Genomic DNA, 12,748 nt, shown 5'->3' with positions numbered 1-12,748 from the left:
TATTTTTTTTGAGCCTAGCACTTAAGCAAATTATACTAAGCAATTTGATTAATATAATTTCGTCGTTTAGTCGTTTTCTTCTAGAAAATGCTCACACATTTATCTAAAAGCTTACATGATTCACTAATTCCCATAGCCAAGCTTCGAAGAGGATGTTTAATGAAATTTTACAACTAACTATTGCTTTAATATTCTTGAAAATCGTCGCTCAAGCTGAATTAGCGACAATTTTCTTACTCTGTTGTGCATCGGCTAATATATACAAATATAATACTTAATCTTAATAGGTTTAAAATAAGTATTTAATTGGAATGTACATTTGTAAACAATTCTAATTGTGACTCGGGGAAAACTAGAGAAAATCATTACAGGAAGGAACTGTGATAAAGATTAATATTTTGACATTTTTTTTTTTAATAATTCTAATAAGCTTTAATTTGCCTGCAAAATGGGGCATTGCTGATGCAGTTTCTCAGTTTCATTGCCTCTTCACTTCACATCTTCAACTTTAGCATAACTTAGCCTTTGTCTCAGCAGTTTGAATACAATATATAAATAATTAAAATAAAATTTAATATATGACTTTCAGCCGTTTTTCATGTTTTGTTATGCCTTAGATGCTATATTTGTAATGCAATGATTCCTTCCAATACTTTAGTTCCTGCAATACCTTTCAGTCATTATGACATAGTTTGCAATGCATTTCTTACTATTCGCCGTATGCGAAGTATAAATATTGATGATCTAGAGGTTTCTTTTAATGCTCTTAAGTGTATTAAAAGATTAGCATTGTTGTGCTTTCTAATTATTTGCCTTTTACCAAGTACAAACATTGAGTGATAATATTTTTCCGCTAACGTATCGCTTGCTTTGTGAGTCAGAGTACGTGCAATATATTTCCCCGATAAGGGTACAAAGCACATCCTTGGCCAAAGCTCAAAGCGTCATTGAAAGCTTTTTGGGTTGGAGGGCTTTCCAAAGCATTAAAAAGCACTTCAGCCGTTTGGGCGTTGTTAATATGCCATAATTATGGTGTGACTTGCTATAAATAACAACAATTAACAGTTTACAACATGACAACTGCTAGTTAGTGGGACCCAATGACTGGACATTTAAGCTTGAGTTAAATTTCGCGTGAGCTCAAGCTACACTTAAAGCTGGAGTCCAGACGAAATTTAACGCCAGAACATAAGACAATGTCTATAAAAATATAAAATTAAAAAAAAAAAAAACAAATATAAACGAAAACGCGCTGTCAAATGTACGCAATAATAATTAAGTACACAAATGAGAACATTAGAAACACGCGATCTTTACGTGGAATTAGAGTTAAGTTTAGTTTAAGGTTCGGCTAACGCTCAGGTCACTTTGTGCTTAATGGACCGCCCTGCCAGAAGCCGTTGCCAACTAGTTTTGTTGCGTTGAACACAATATCCACCTAATGGGCCAGACGCTTTTAGCGCAGCGTTCCGTCGAACGGCCGCATCGAACACGTGACCTGGCTATTGGCCACGATCTAAATCGATCAGATTGATAATTATCCGCATTGCTACTTAATAGTTATTTTCTGCTAAGTACTAGCCCCGGGCGCCCTGCGCTCCCAGATATTGGTTTCAAATGCGATTGTTTTATGAATATACATGTTCTAAAGCGGCGGGGCACGTGTGCGTGCTTATTAGGGATTAAATAGAGTCATTTGTGCTATTAAATGTAAAACAACGTTAAGGCGGCTAAGTGATCTTTAAAATGGCGTACCACAGCCACATTCACAGCCACGGACTGCGACGCAGCCAGAACAACAACAAAATAATACACATCGGCGAACTTTAGTAACCCCCGACAGCCACAAATCCAGATACAGTGCCGATTAACTCATCGTTCTGAGGGGTTTGGAGCAAATAGCACTCTGGTAATATTTGAAATAGACTACTTAGTTGCAAGTACTTGGCGATTATTAAAACGCTGCCAGTTATGTTTGAGCTGTTGTTGTTGTAGTTGTAGTTGTTGCTGTTGTCGTTGTTACTGTTGCTGTTGTCGTTGTCGTTGTTTTAGCTATTGACACCCAGGGACTGGCGCTGACGTCGCGCCGCCAACGTCGGCAGAGACAGAGGCAGAGGCAGAGGCTTGAAAGTGGACCGGTTCATGAAAAGATTTTCGCGCTTTAACGCTAGATGCTTGATCGCAGCCCGGTCTACGTCTGAGCTTGGTCGCAGTTAACGTCTCAGTCGGAGCTCAGCTGCCCGGCCCAAGAGTCCATATAAAGGTACTCACTGCCGTTCAGCTCAGCGCATTAAGTTGTCAAATATCGTGAGAATAGGAAGTGCGTGTCAGTCAATTCGCAAATAGTTACAACAACAGCAAAAAATAAAAAACAAAAAAAAACCAAAAACAACAAGTACAACTAAACAAGTACATCCAATTTAATTACATTTAGTTAGGCAAAAAGTCGGGAAATTCTGTGCAAATCAAAGTGCATTTCGGATCTATCAAAACGTATCAAAAAAATTGATTGTTCAAACGTAATAAATATACGAAGGTCCTTAATGTCTTATAAAAAGATATTTACGGTTTATTAATTCAAATTAACCGTACAAAAAACCGATGCAAATTAATCAGAAGTTATAATCTTTGGACTTGTTATTGTTAATCGTTTTGTTTGCCTGCAATAAAGTTTTATATATGTATAAATTGCTCAAGTAACTGATTTTCGTCAGCAAAACAGGCCACTATAACTATCTGTTAATTGATTGCCACACAGCTTTAAATAGTTGAAATAGTTGCGAAAATTGCGATAAATCAAAAACATTTGCAGCTCTCAAAATGAAACTGTTCACAAACAAAACCCAGCGCAATGCAAGTGAGTAAACTAAAGTGCAGCCCGCTCTTAATTAAGCCATACCGTTTATTGTCCACTTTAACCAAATTCAAAGCCCCATAAAAGATAATTCGGAACGCCTTTAAAGTAAAGGGTACCTCCCGATGTGATCGTTAAAAATATTTAGCACTTGCAAAACTGGTTGCTAAATACATTTTGCAACTAGTGTGTCTGAGTGTAATTAAGCAGGATTTGGGGGAATGTCGAAAACTTGACGAGCACTTGCATGCAAATCACGTCAAAAGTATGCAGCAATATCCAAGAGCTTGAGATTTACAACTTAAAACATATTTCAAGTTGGACTCAACAAGTTAAGAAGTTTAGAAAGACACTCGTTTCTCAAACAAACCTGATTAACAAAATGAACAAACAATTTATTTAGATAATTTTCTATTAATATTCTTGATCTAACCATAAAAGTTACATTTTAAGAGTGAAACAAACATAATATAAACATTCTTATGTTTTTAGATAAATGTTTTTCTTTCCAAGTTAATATTGCAAAAAGAACTTAAGCCATGTCCGTTTTTATACCCTGAACCCATTAAAAATAGGTATAAGGCTATATTGTTTTTGTGCAAAATACAAATGTATGTAACAGGCAGAATAATAAGACCTAGAGTCACCAAACATATAGACATATAGCTTCTAAAATAGAGTATATATATGCATTTGATGTTGGAAGAAGAGGGTTCAGGGTATCACCCAGTCGGGAGCTCCCGACTATAACCTCTTACTTGTTGTTTTTACGAACATAGCTGTTCTTGTATTTCAACCACATGATTTATCTTTAAAGTCAACTATGGAAGCCAACTCCAAGCTTTAGCTTAGAAAACAATTTTTTATTAACACCAAAGGATTTTGACTTGCTGCCAAAAATAAATGTAAAGCAGGAAAAATGTTGCATTAAATTTAAATAACACTAAAGTGTCACTTAAATAAATTTTAATACCGCATTTAAATTCATATTTACATTTATTTCATTTAAAGACAATACATATATAGCTGTTGATTTACATAAATTGATATTGATTTGCCACCGTAAAAAGCTGGCCGGTGCCCAGACCTGGTTGATCTGTTTTCAAGCAAATCGGTGAACTTGCCTTAATCTGGCTGTAATTGCTGTCATACTTATCATTAGATCGTTTTGACAAAGTCATTGAATATAAACTAATTCCAAAGTTTAGTCTCACTCACAGACACACAAACACACGCATATAGAGAGATGTACGTGTATTAACGGAACTTAATTGTAATTAAGCTTGCATAAATTAAGATTTGAAGTTAAGAGCGTTTGTGACTGTAACGTCACGTACTACCTTACCATGAAGTCTGATTTGATGACGATTTAAATCAACAAAACGCTTTAAAATTGAAGGCGAACTTTAAGCAATGTGCTGCAGCATTGGCCTTAAAGATGAATTGGGTGTGATTAGTAGGCATCATATATATGTTTTAAAAATAAGATGTCAACTGTTTCCAAATTGACCCACATCTGTGTAAGTGTGTGAGAGTGTTACAATTGGCTAGGTGTGCGAAAGTATTCCCCAACTGACAAACTTTTCCTTTCCTCAGAAGTGTCAACAGATGTAAATACAAATGCTCGACGACCATATTAACGATTCCAGCCAGAATATTTGGCAAAGTATAATATTTACTAAATTCTTTAGCGCTTTTAGAAATCGTCACTCATTGAAAATAGATATAATGCACAACTTAACGTGTGCTAAACAATGTAAATAACAATAAATTGTAAAGGCAATAGCGACAATAGACAAAAAAAAAAAAAACAAAACAAAACAAAAAGCACCTATCCATTTAAAAGCCAACTGCCGAACGGAACTGAGCTCAGATCTGAGAAGCGGTCTGGTTCTGATTAGCCTGCACCTGGCGTTGTTTGCATTTCCTTATTGGCAGGCTGTCTAATTGTCGGCGAGACTATTTAAGGGTTTTGGGGTTTTTTTTCTATATAATTTTTTTTTTTTTTTTTTGGAGATGATTAACTGCAACCCACAATGTAAGATTAATCATTAGCTAAACACAAGCAAACAACCGGCTGGCAAACAACGCGATGACAACAACTTCAAATGCTATGCGACCGTATCTTGTAATTACATACGTAAGCACAAGCACACATCTTATACCTGGCCGCCTGGCTGACTAGCTGGCTGGTTAACTTGGCTAATACACATACTTAATTTATTGCCATTTGACGGAAGTTAAACACACAGACACACACACTCTCACAGACACAGACACACACATATTTGAAGGTGTCTGAAGTATAGATTGTTGCTGGCCAGATACAAAAACAATTCATTCTTGAATTTTAGTGGGTCAGCAGCGACGTGTTGCCATTCGCTGCCGTGAGTTCAACAATTTCGTACCGTGTGCATTTTGAGCACCTTTTTTTTTATTTATTTAATTTTTTATCTCAGCTTTTAATGCTATGCCAAATTGCAGCGAACTTGAACTTCAAACTGCCGTAGAGTGCCGTCAGCCGACAACCTCATAACTGTGAGATACAAATGTATCTGTAGGTTGCATATAGCTGAGCCACTGATGCTGTGCCTCAGTGCGGCCAGAGAAACGGGTTCAGAGCTCAACCGAATCAGCTGTCGGACAAGACAAGCGCCGCTCATTCATGCTCATTTGTACAGCATTTGGCTTTTGGAACGCCGTCTCAGTCTCGTTCGAAACTTTGGCAATGCAGTTGCATAATTTACCCCAGAGTCCGCTGTTTCGATCGTTGTCGAGTGCCGATCGACGTCTTTTTTTTTTGTCTTTCCTATCAGAGATTCGTTGCAGCAGAATAATTTGAGCGCTTTGTTTGGTGCCTAATTTATGGTATGTCTTGTCTGGTGACTGGAAGCTATCGATGTCTATGACTGGCCCAGTCGACTGGCTAACTGGCCACCACTTATGGCCATGTACGTGAGTGTGTGTTAACGCAGCAATGCGATTCAAGGCAAGGATACACACACTCATACACAGACGCATTTCGATAGCTATATCTGTAAACATACATATTTGTTATCAAAGATGGTCTCTTGCGTTTTGTTTTGATTTTGAAATCTTGAACTTATTTGCGCTGATGGCGTGACAAAGCTGACATCAAAACAAAAAGAAAACATCGTCGAAACTATTAATGAGTTTATGCTGTTTTGTAGCCGTCCGGGTGATTCAAAGACATGGCTTATTGCTTAGGGGCTTGGTTAGCATGGTTCATTGATCTGACCAGGTACTTAGTGCGGATTCTTAGTGTGATATATTATTGTTTCATATCTTATTGTCAGGCACTTGCGGTTTTGTCAAGTGTTGTTTTATTTGGGGGGATTTTGTTTAATGATTTCCCTGAAAAAAAAAAATAGGTTAAAACTCGAGTTTTGATTTATGGATTGTGTGTTGAGGTGGGGCATGCACGGCCATGATCCTCAAAATCGGCCAGGCATGCGAACGAATTCTTTCACAAATTAGTTACGCATAGTTTGTAATCAGTTTATGATCACATCCGCAACGAAACTGCTTCAATGATAACAGTCTTGCTGGAAGGTGAGCATCTTGTATGTGTATTTCCAAAGTGAGACAAAACGAGTTTTCACACGCGCTATAAATAAAACAAAGCTCAAAGAATGTTGGCTACATTGGCATATTAAAAATGTTCAATAATTTACGATATCTTTACTTTTAATTAATTTAAGAGTTTTATAAAACTATATATAATTCTTATAAAGTCTGTTGCAACTGGCGAGGTCAGCTCCAGATACCTTCAACCCGCTCGAAATTCCCACAAATCAATCAGATACAGACACAGCATAAGAACATAAACTGGGTTTTGCAATGAAACGCAGACGGAGACGGGGTAAGACGTGTGGCACAACATGTTTATGTTTATTTCTCAGGCATCATAAAATGTTGCCCCAGTGCCTCTCTCACCTTCTCACTGTTTACTAAACCGAAGAGCGTTTATTGAACTCGATTGGTAGCACATGTGCCTTGTCATCAACAGTATTTTGTTTTCCTTTTGCTTGGGCGCTTTTGTATATATTTTTTTTTTGGCCAAGTGGCGGTTCCTGCTCCTGCCATTGAGGTAGGTCGCAGATCTTTGCAATGAATTGCCGTTGACAACAACAGAGAATCGCGAAGGTCAATAACATGGCAGGCAGCCGCACGCGATCCACAAGCTGTCAGCGATTTTGCAAACTTGTTGAACTTCGACTGCTTGCAACAATCGCAATGCGACACAAACTGAGCTGAGATCGAGCTAATTGCATAACTCACCTCGTACTCCAATTTATTTCGCAGAGCTACTGCGATGTGCTGCGCTTGGCATGACACTTGTTTTCTTTGGAGCAGCCATCTTTATGACAGATCCCGTCAAGCTAATTGTCGATTGGGTAAGAAGTGCATTTAGATGATCATAGATCCCAACTGATTCCCTCTGGTTTAGCAAATCAGTCTGAGTCCTCATGCGCTGCTGCGCAAGCTGTGGCTCGTTCCACCGCTTGATGTCTACATCATGGTCTACATGTTCAACTACACAAATGTGGATGCGTTTATAGCGGGCACGGATGCCAAGATGAAGGTCGAGGAGGTTGGCCCCTATGTTTATCAGGAGGTGCTCTCCAATCATAACATAACCCTGAACGAGGCCAATAACACCATCACCTACACGCCGCGTCGTGAGTATATCTTCGTGCCGGAGCGTTCGGTGGGTGACCCGAAAATCGATCGCATTCGGGCGCCTAATATACCCTACATGGGCGTCAGCACACAGGCAGCCAGCCTCTCCATGTTCGCCGCACTCGGCCTGAGTGCTTTGGCCAAACGCCTCAATGCACAACCCATGCTGGAGGTCAGCGTTCACGACTACATGTGGGGCTATGAGGATCACCTGGTGCATTTGGCTTCCAAGTTTGTGCCCAGTCTGATCGATTTCTCCAGCTTTGGCATCATGGAGAAGGTTAGTATTCGCAGCGCATGCGTCTTGCTGTAGCCTGTTGCATGCCTAAACATTTTTTGTTCAATTATCGTTCAGCTATTTCGCGAGGGCAACGAGAGCAACGTGGTCAATATGCATCTGCCGGAGCTCAAGGATGCGCATGGTGTTAACCTGCCTGGCTCGCCACGCGGCTATTCCATCAATAGCATTAACTACGAACGCGGCTTTAAGCGCTGGGAGTACGATGAGGCCACCAAGTGAGCAATGATTAGCCATTACCCAAGTTCCTGGTCGTTACCACCTCTCTCTGCTTGCAGCGGCACTCAGTGTAATCGCATTTGGGGCAGTCATGATGCCACCCTTTTCCCAAGAGACATGAACGAACACGACACCTTCCAAATCTATCGACGAACTTTCTGTCGGCTCTTGCCTATGAAATTCAATCGCACACTGAACTTTAAGGGTCTGGATGCCTATGAGTACGTTATGGAGCCACATATCTTTGACAGCGAGCTGCACAGCGTCAATTCCTCATGCTTTTGCAAGAACAATCACTGCTTGAAGCGAGGAGTAGGCAATGTCTCTCCCTGCTATTACAGTAAGTGCTGCGGAAGCACTGATGTTTATCGATCTAATTCTTTTGCCATCTCTTTAAATATCTTTTCCAGATATGCCACTGGCTATTACTTATCCGCACTTTATGCATGCTGATCCCAGCTTACTGAAACCTTTTGAAGGACTTAATCCAAATGAGTCCCGCTTTACATCCACTTTCATGATGCAGCCGGTAAGTGGCAAGGAGGTAATTTTTACTTTATTCTTCAAAACTAACCGCCCAATCCCTACAGCAACTGGGCGTACCTTTGCATGTTCATATGCGTCTACAGGCCAACCAAGTGGTGGGCAACATCAAGTTCAATCGGCTCATGGAACCTTTTGAGAATTTAGTGCTGCCGCTGCTTTGGGTCGATCTCACCATTGAAAATCTGCCCCTGAGCCTGCAGGTTCTGGTTCATGCACTAAAAACTGGTTTCCCGCTGCTGCAGCTTGTGGTGTCGCTCGGCTTGATCCTGGGCGGCCTTTACCAGCTAAGTGCAGCGCTTCTTCTATGCTTTTGGTCGCCACCAGCTGGCATCCACAAGTCCGAGCACGGGGAGAAGGCCGCGAGCGTATTGGGCGCGCTAGCCATAGGCGCATCCCTGCACAAATCTTTGCCGGCAGAGTGTGTGCAGCCGGAGGTACAGCAGCCGCTGTTAGACGAGAATGCAGACAAGCTTGAGGTTTAGGAAGTGCGAAAAATTCAATTGGAACAATACCTCAACCTACGATGGGCAGGCCTGGGTTGGGTGCTGTCCACACTCTGTGATATTAGGAGCTAAGCAAATAAGGAGATTTGGTGTAGATTATATTCTGCTCAACGGAAACAACTTAGGGAACATTCTATGCTTATGTAAAATTTTAAGGTTAATGGTAATTTGTTTGCACTCGATAAATATACATATGCAGCATGATAACTGTACAAGATTATCGATTAACGATTAACGTGTATCGATTAATATTTCTGGACTGGAACTGGCCTTAATGTGAGGCAATCGTGTCCTCAATCCAATTTAAGTAATACGATATGCGTAGGTAAACATCTGGGAAATTCTCAAGTGCACAGCCCGAACCAAAGGAGGTGACTCCGGCCAATATCCAGGGACCGTCACGCGAGAGGCGACACTGCAGAGGCCCGCCGGAATCGCCCACACAGGTGCCGCCCTCTCCGTTGAGGTGGCCAGCGCACAAATGACCACTGTGAATTTTCACAAAGCTGCCGTAGGCGTCCCTGCATCTGGTATGGATACTGTACATGTAGCTAAGCTGATTGCAAAGCAATAGCAGGCCGACTCACCTGCCGTTTTGGTGCAGCGGCACATGCGTCTTGAGCAGCTGATTGGACAAATCGCCGCTGATGTTCGCCTTGCCCCAGCCCGTGGCCACACAGTCAATGAAGGGCATCTCGTGCGAGTCCCCACCCCTGGCGAACTGTGTGTCCTGCTCCGAGTCCAGCTTGAGCTTCATGAGCTTGTCGTTGCGCCGCCGCGTACGTTTCTGGTTGCGTGGTGAGCGCTGCGACTGTCGCAGCGCCTGGCGCAATCGACTGAGGATCTTCATATTCATTAGCTCCCGCATGGACACGTCTATGGAACTGGGAGCTGTCACATTGCGGTAGCGTCTGCGACTCTGTGCGCTGCGCAGAAAATTGTCAATCTTCTCAGGTACATCGTCCAGCTCCAGTTGTTGGATGAGAACATCCTCCGTCGTTGGCGTTGGTGCCTCCGGTGACTCGCGCAGCATGAAAGGCAAACAAATGCGTCGAATGTGGGAGGATCGTGAGAGATCCGCGGGCTTGGACAGCTTCATAAGCACAACATCGTGTCGGAAGTTGTGATACTGATGATGCAGCACAATTTTCTCAACGGGAATACGTTGCTCATTGCCAGTCTCCACATTGCGGTCATGCTCACCCAGCACCACCGTCCACAGCGGTGGAATGGGCAGATTAAAGAGATCGCTGCGAGAGAAGAATCGTTGAGCGGCGTCTACAACTGGGCGGAATGGCTGGCACTTACTTGTGCACGCAGTGCGCGGCGGAGAGTATCCAGTATTGATGAATGAGCACTGCACCACACCAGTGGCCCAGGAAGCCCAGCGAGGGATGCAGTAGCTCCAGCGAGGCCTGCCACGGAAATTGGCCCTCGTGCGTGGAAGCGCCGGCAATAATCCGTGCCTCGCGACGTCCGGGTCGACAGCCACAGTCTGTATTGTAAAGGTTCACTCAAGACTGCCCGATTCTCGACGAGATTGATTACACTCACCTGTCTCAAACTGCGCGGCGTTGTGCACCAGCAGCAGCAGGCAGAGCCAGCGCAAGGTCAGCGCCAGTGCGTGTGTTGCCCGCTGTTGTTGTTGCCGTTGTTGTTGTTGTTGTTGTTGTTGTGACGATAGCTTCATCATGTTGTCGCTGGTCGCCAAGCAACCGCACGGCCTCAGCGACTGATCGCGCGCATGACTGACCCAGACCCAGACAGCTGCGGCTGTGGCCGTGGCAGATAGCAGATGGCAGATGCCAGTAGCGGTATCCTGCTGCTGATGATGCTGTTGCGACTATTGTTACTGTTACGGCTGCTTTTCACTTTCACGCTTGCAGTCAAATGAGCTGTCGAGTTAAACTCTGGTGACTCTGGCCCCGGCTGACTTCTTTAATAACACGCATTCACCTCTCAAAACCTTTTTATGCCATAAATATTATAATTTCCGAGATTTTCCCAGCTACACTTTGCTTTTCTTTTCTCCCGCTGCGCATTAATTAGTCAAATGTGGGCGTTACCGGCGCTGTCCGAGCCGCAAAATGTGCGCGCGCAGCTGCAAATGGCAGAATAACTCAAACTTAACTCGAACTGAAACTGAAAACTGGGGGCCCGTGCCCACGGTTATATAATGTCGTTGTGCCCGCTGATGCTGGGTGGCCCGGGGCGGGCTATATTAACGGTTTCGGTTTTCGACAACAGCGCAGGCGCCGCGTTTGGCTGAGTTTCGGGAGGTTTTCGCTTTACGGCTTGGAAGTTCCGCTCGTGGCTGGTTAATGCGGCTCATGCGAATCGTTAGCGACGAGCGCCAAAATGCAACTGTGCGCTGCCTAGGTTTGCCAACAAACATTTACCGTTTCGGTTACAGCGATGCTGCGCAGTCGGCGTCGACATTTGACTGAGGATAGTGTTGCATGCCCCGCCGCGTCCGCGGCCAGTTACAACAGCAACAGCAGCAGCAGCAGCGGCAGCAGCAGCAATAATAATAATAACAAAGCGTCGTCAACGAAAGTGAAAAGACGGCGCGAGGTGGGCAAAAGAGCAGCTAAAAGCCAACAACAACAACAACATCAAACAACAAACAACAAACAACAAAAACAACAACATCCACATTGATGACGCTGACGCTCGCTTGGGATTGAAGAGGAAGCAGAAGAGGTAGTAAAAACGGTAAGTTAGGCTTGCCTTAACATTGGCTCATCATTCACCTTATCATCAAATACAGAAACTACAGCGCTGCGATAACAATTCATTGATTAATATATATTCCAATCTAATCAGCATTAAAATTATGGTAAACGTGCAGCTGACAACAGCAATTATATTGTTTGATCTATTGCTTCATAATTTATACGTGATCTATTGCTATAATTATACGACTACTACTGTGCAAATCGCTTAATGTCTAGTTTATGAACGTAACCCAGCTTAATAAGTTTTAGTATGTAAATTTTATTTATAAATGAGCTTAACTATACGGTAGAATAGTATAACATTGAGCCTTAGGTATTCTTGAAAGATGTCAAAATATACACAAATAGCTATAGACAGTGTTAACATGTCTTATAATGTGGATCGTGTTCGAAATGTCATTGAAGCATTGTTAAATAGTAAACAAATCTGAGCTTATGCAAAATCTCAAGAATTTCTCGCTTAAACACAATTTAATTACAGTTTTAATAAGACTTTTTTCAAGCGATTAACTAATTTACAATTATAATACATTGCAAATCACAAAAACTACACAGCACCAGCACGTGTATCTACGCCATCTAAGTGCTCTATTAATTATCGGTAAATATGAACTTGATTCAGACTCCTATATTAAAGTTAATTGGCTTGTTGGGTCAATGCGCCTAGTTGAGCGTTTGCATGCGGAAAATACCAACGTTACGTATACGTCCAGTATTTCTCGGATATTCCTGGCGTGGCAGTTAACAAGTGCACATTAATTGGCCCAACTGAAACATGTTAATTACGGTATTTAAGTGAACCATTTACTCGGTACTGAAATATTTATAAGGCAGGCTGTGCCATGATATTTATGACAATTACCTGTAGAACAAACAACTGCATAAA

At 42.2% G+C, this 12,748-nt stretch overlaps 2 protein-coding genes across 2 annotated transcripts; one reads left to right on the top strand and one right to left on the bottom strand.

Annotated features, from left to right (window-relative positions):
- Positions 1–2,299: 2,299 nt before the first annotated feature.
- Positions 2,300–9,344, top strand: LOC115771959 (scavenger receptor class B member 1). The gene is made up of 7 exons (XM_030717868.1): positions 2,300–2,857; positions 7,181–7,272; positions 7,326–7,838; positions 7,914–8,074; positions 8,135–8,415; positions 8,486–8,604; positions 8,666–9,344. Exons 1-7 carry the CDS (start codon positions 2,821–2,823, stop codon positions 9,101–9,103), a joined length of 1,641 nt encoding a protein of 546 aa, XP_030573728.1. The 5' UTR covers positions 2,300–2,820; the 3' UTR covers positions 9,104–9,344.
- Positions 9,345–9,387: 43 nt separating this feature from the next.
- LOC115771960 lies at positions 9,388–11,457 on the bottom strand. Its single transcript, XM_030717869.1, has 4 exons — positions 10,679–11,457; positions 10,433–10,619; positions 9,712–10,374; positions 9,388–9,651 (listed from the first exon to the last, which is right to left on the bottom strand). Exons 1-4 carry the CDS (start codon positions 10,815–10,817, stop codon positions 9,396–9,398), a joined length of 1,245 nt encoding a protein of 414 aa, XP_030573729.1. The 5' UTR covers positions 10,818–11,457; the 3' UTR covers positions 9,388–9,395.
- Between the last annotated feature and the right edge of the window lie 1,291 nt (positions 11,458–12,748).

The sequence above is a fragment of the Drosophila novamexicana genome, unplaced genomic scaffold, assembly GCF_003285875.2.
Source record: "Drosophila novamexicana strain 15010-1031.04,08,12 unplaced genomic scaffold, DnovRS2.1 tig00000108-arrow-pilon, whole genome shotgun sequence".
Classification (NCBI taxonomy): Eukaryota; Metazoa; Arthropoda; class Insecta; order Diptera; family Drosophilidae; genus Drosophila; species Drosophila novamexicana.
Note: the sequence above shows the minus strand (reverse complement) of the source record. Positions and strands in the feature narration are given on the sequence as shown.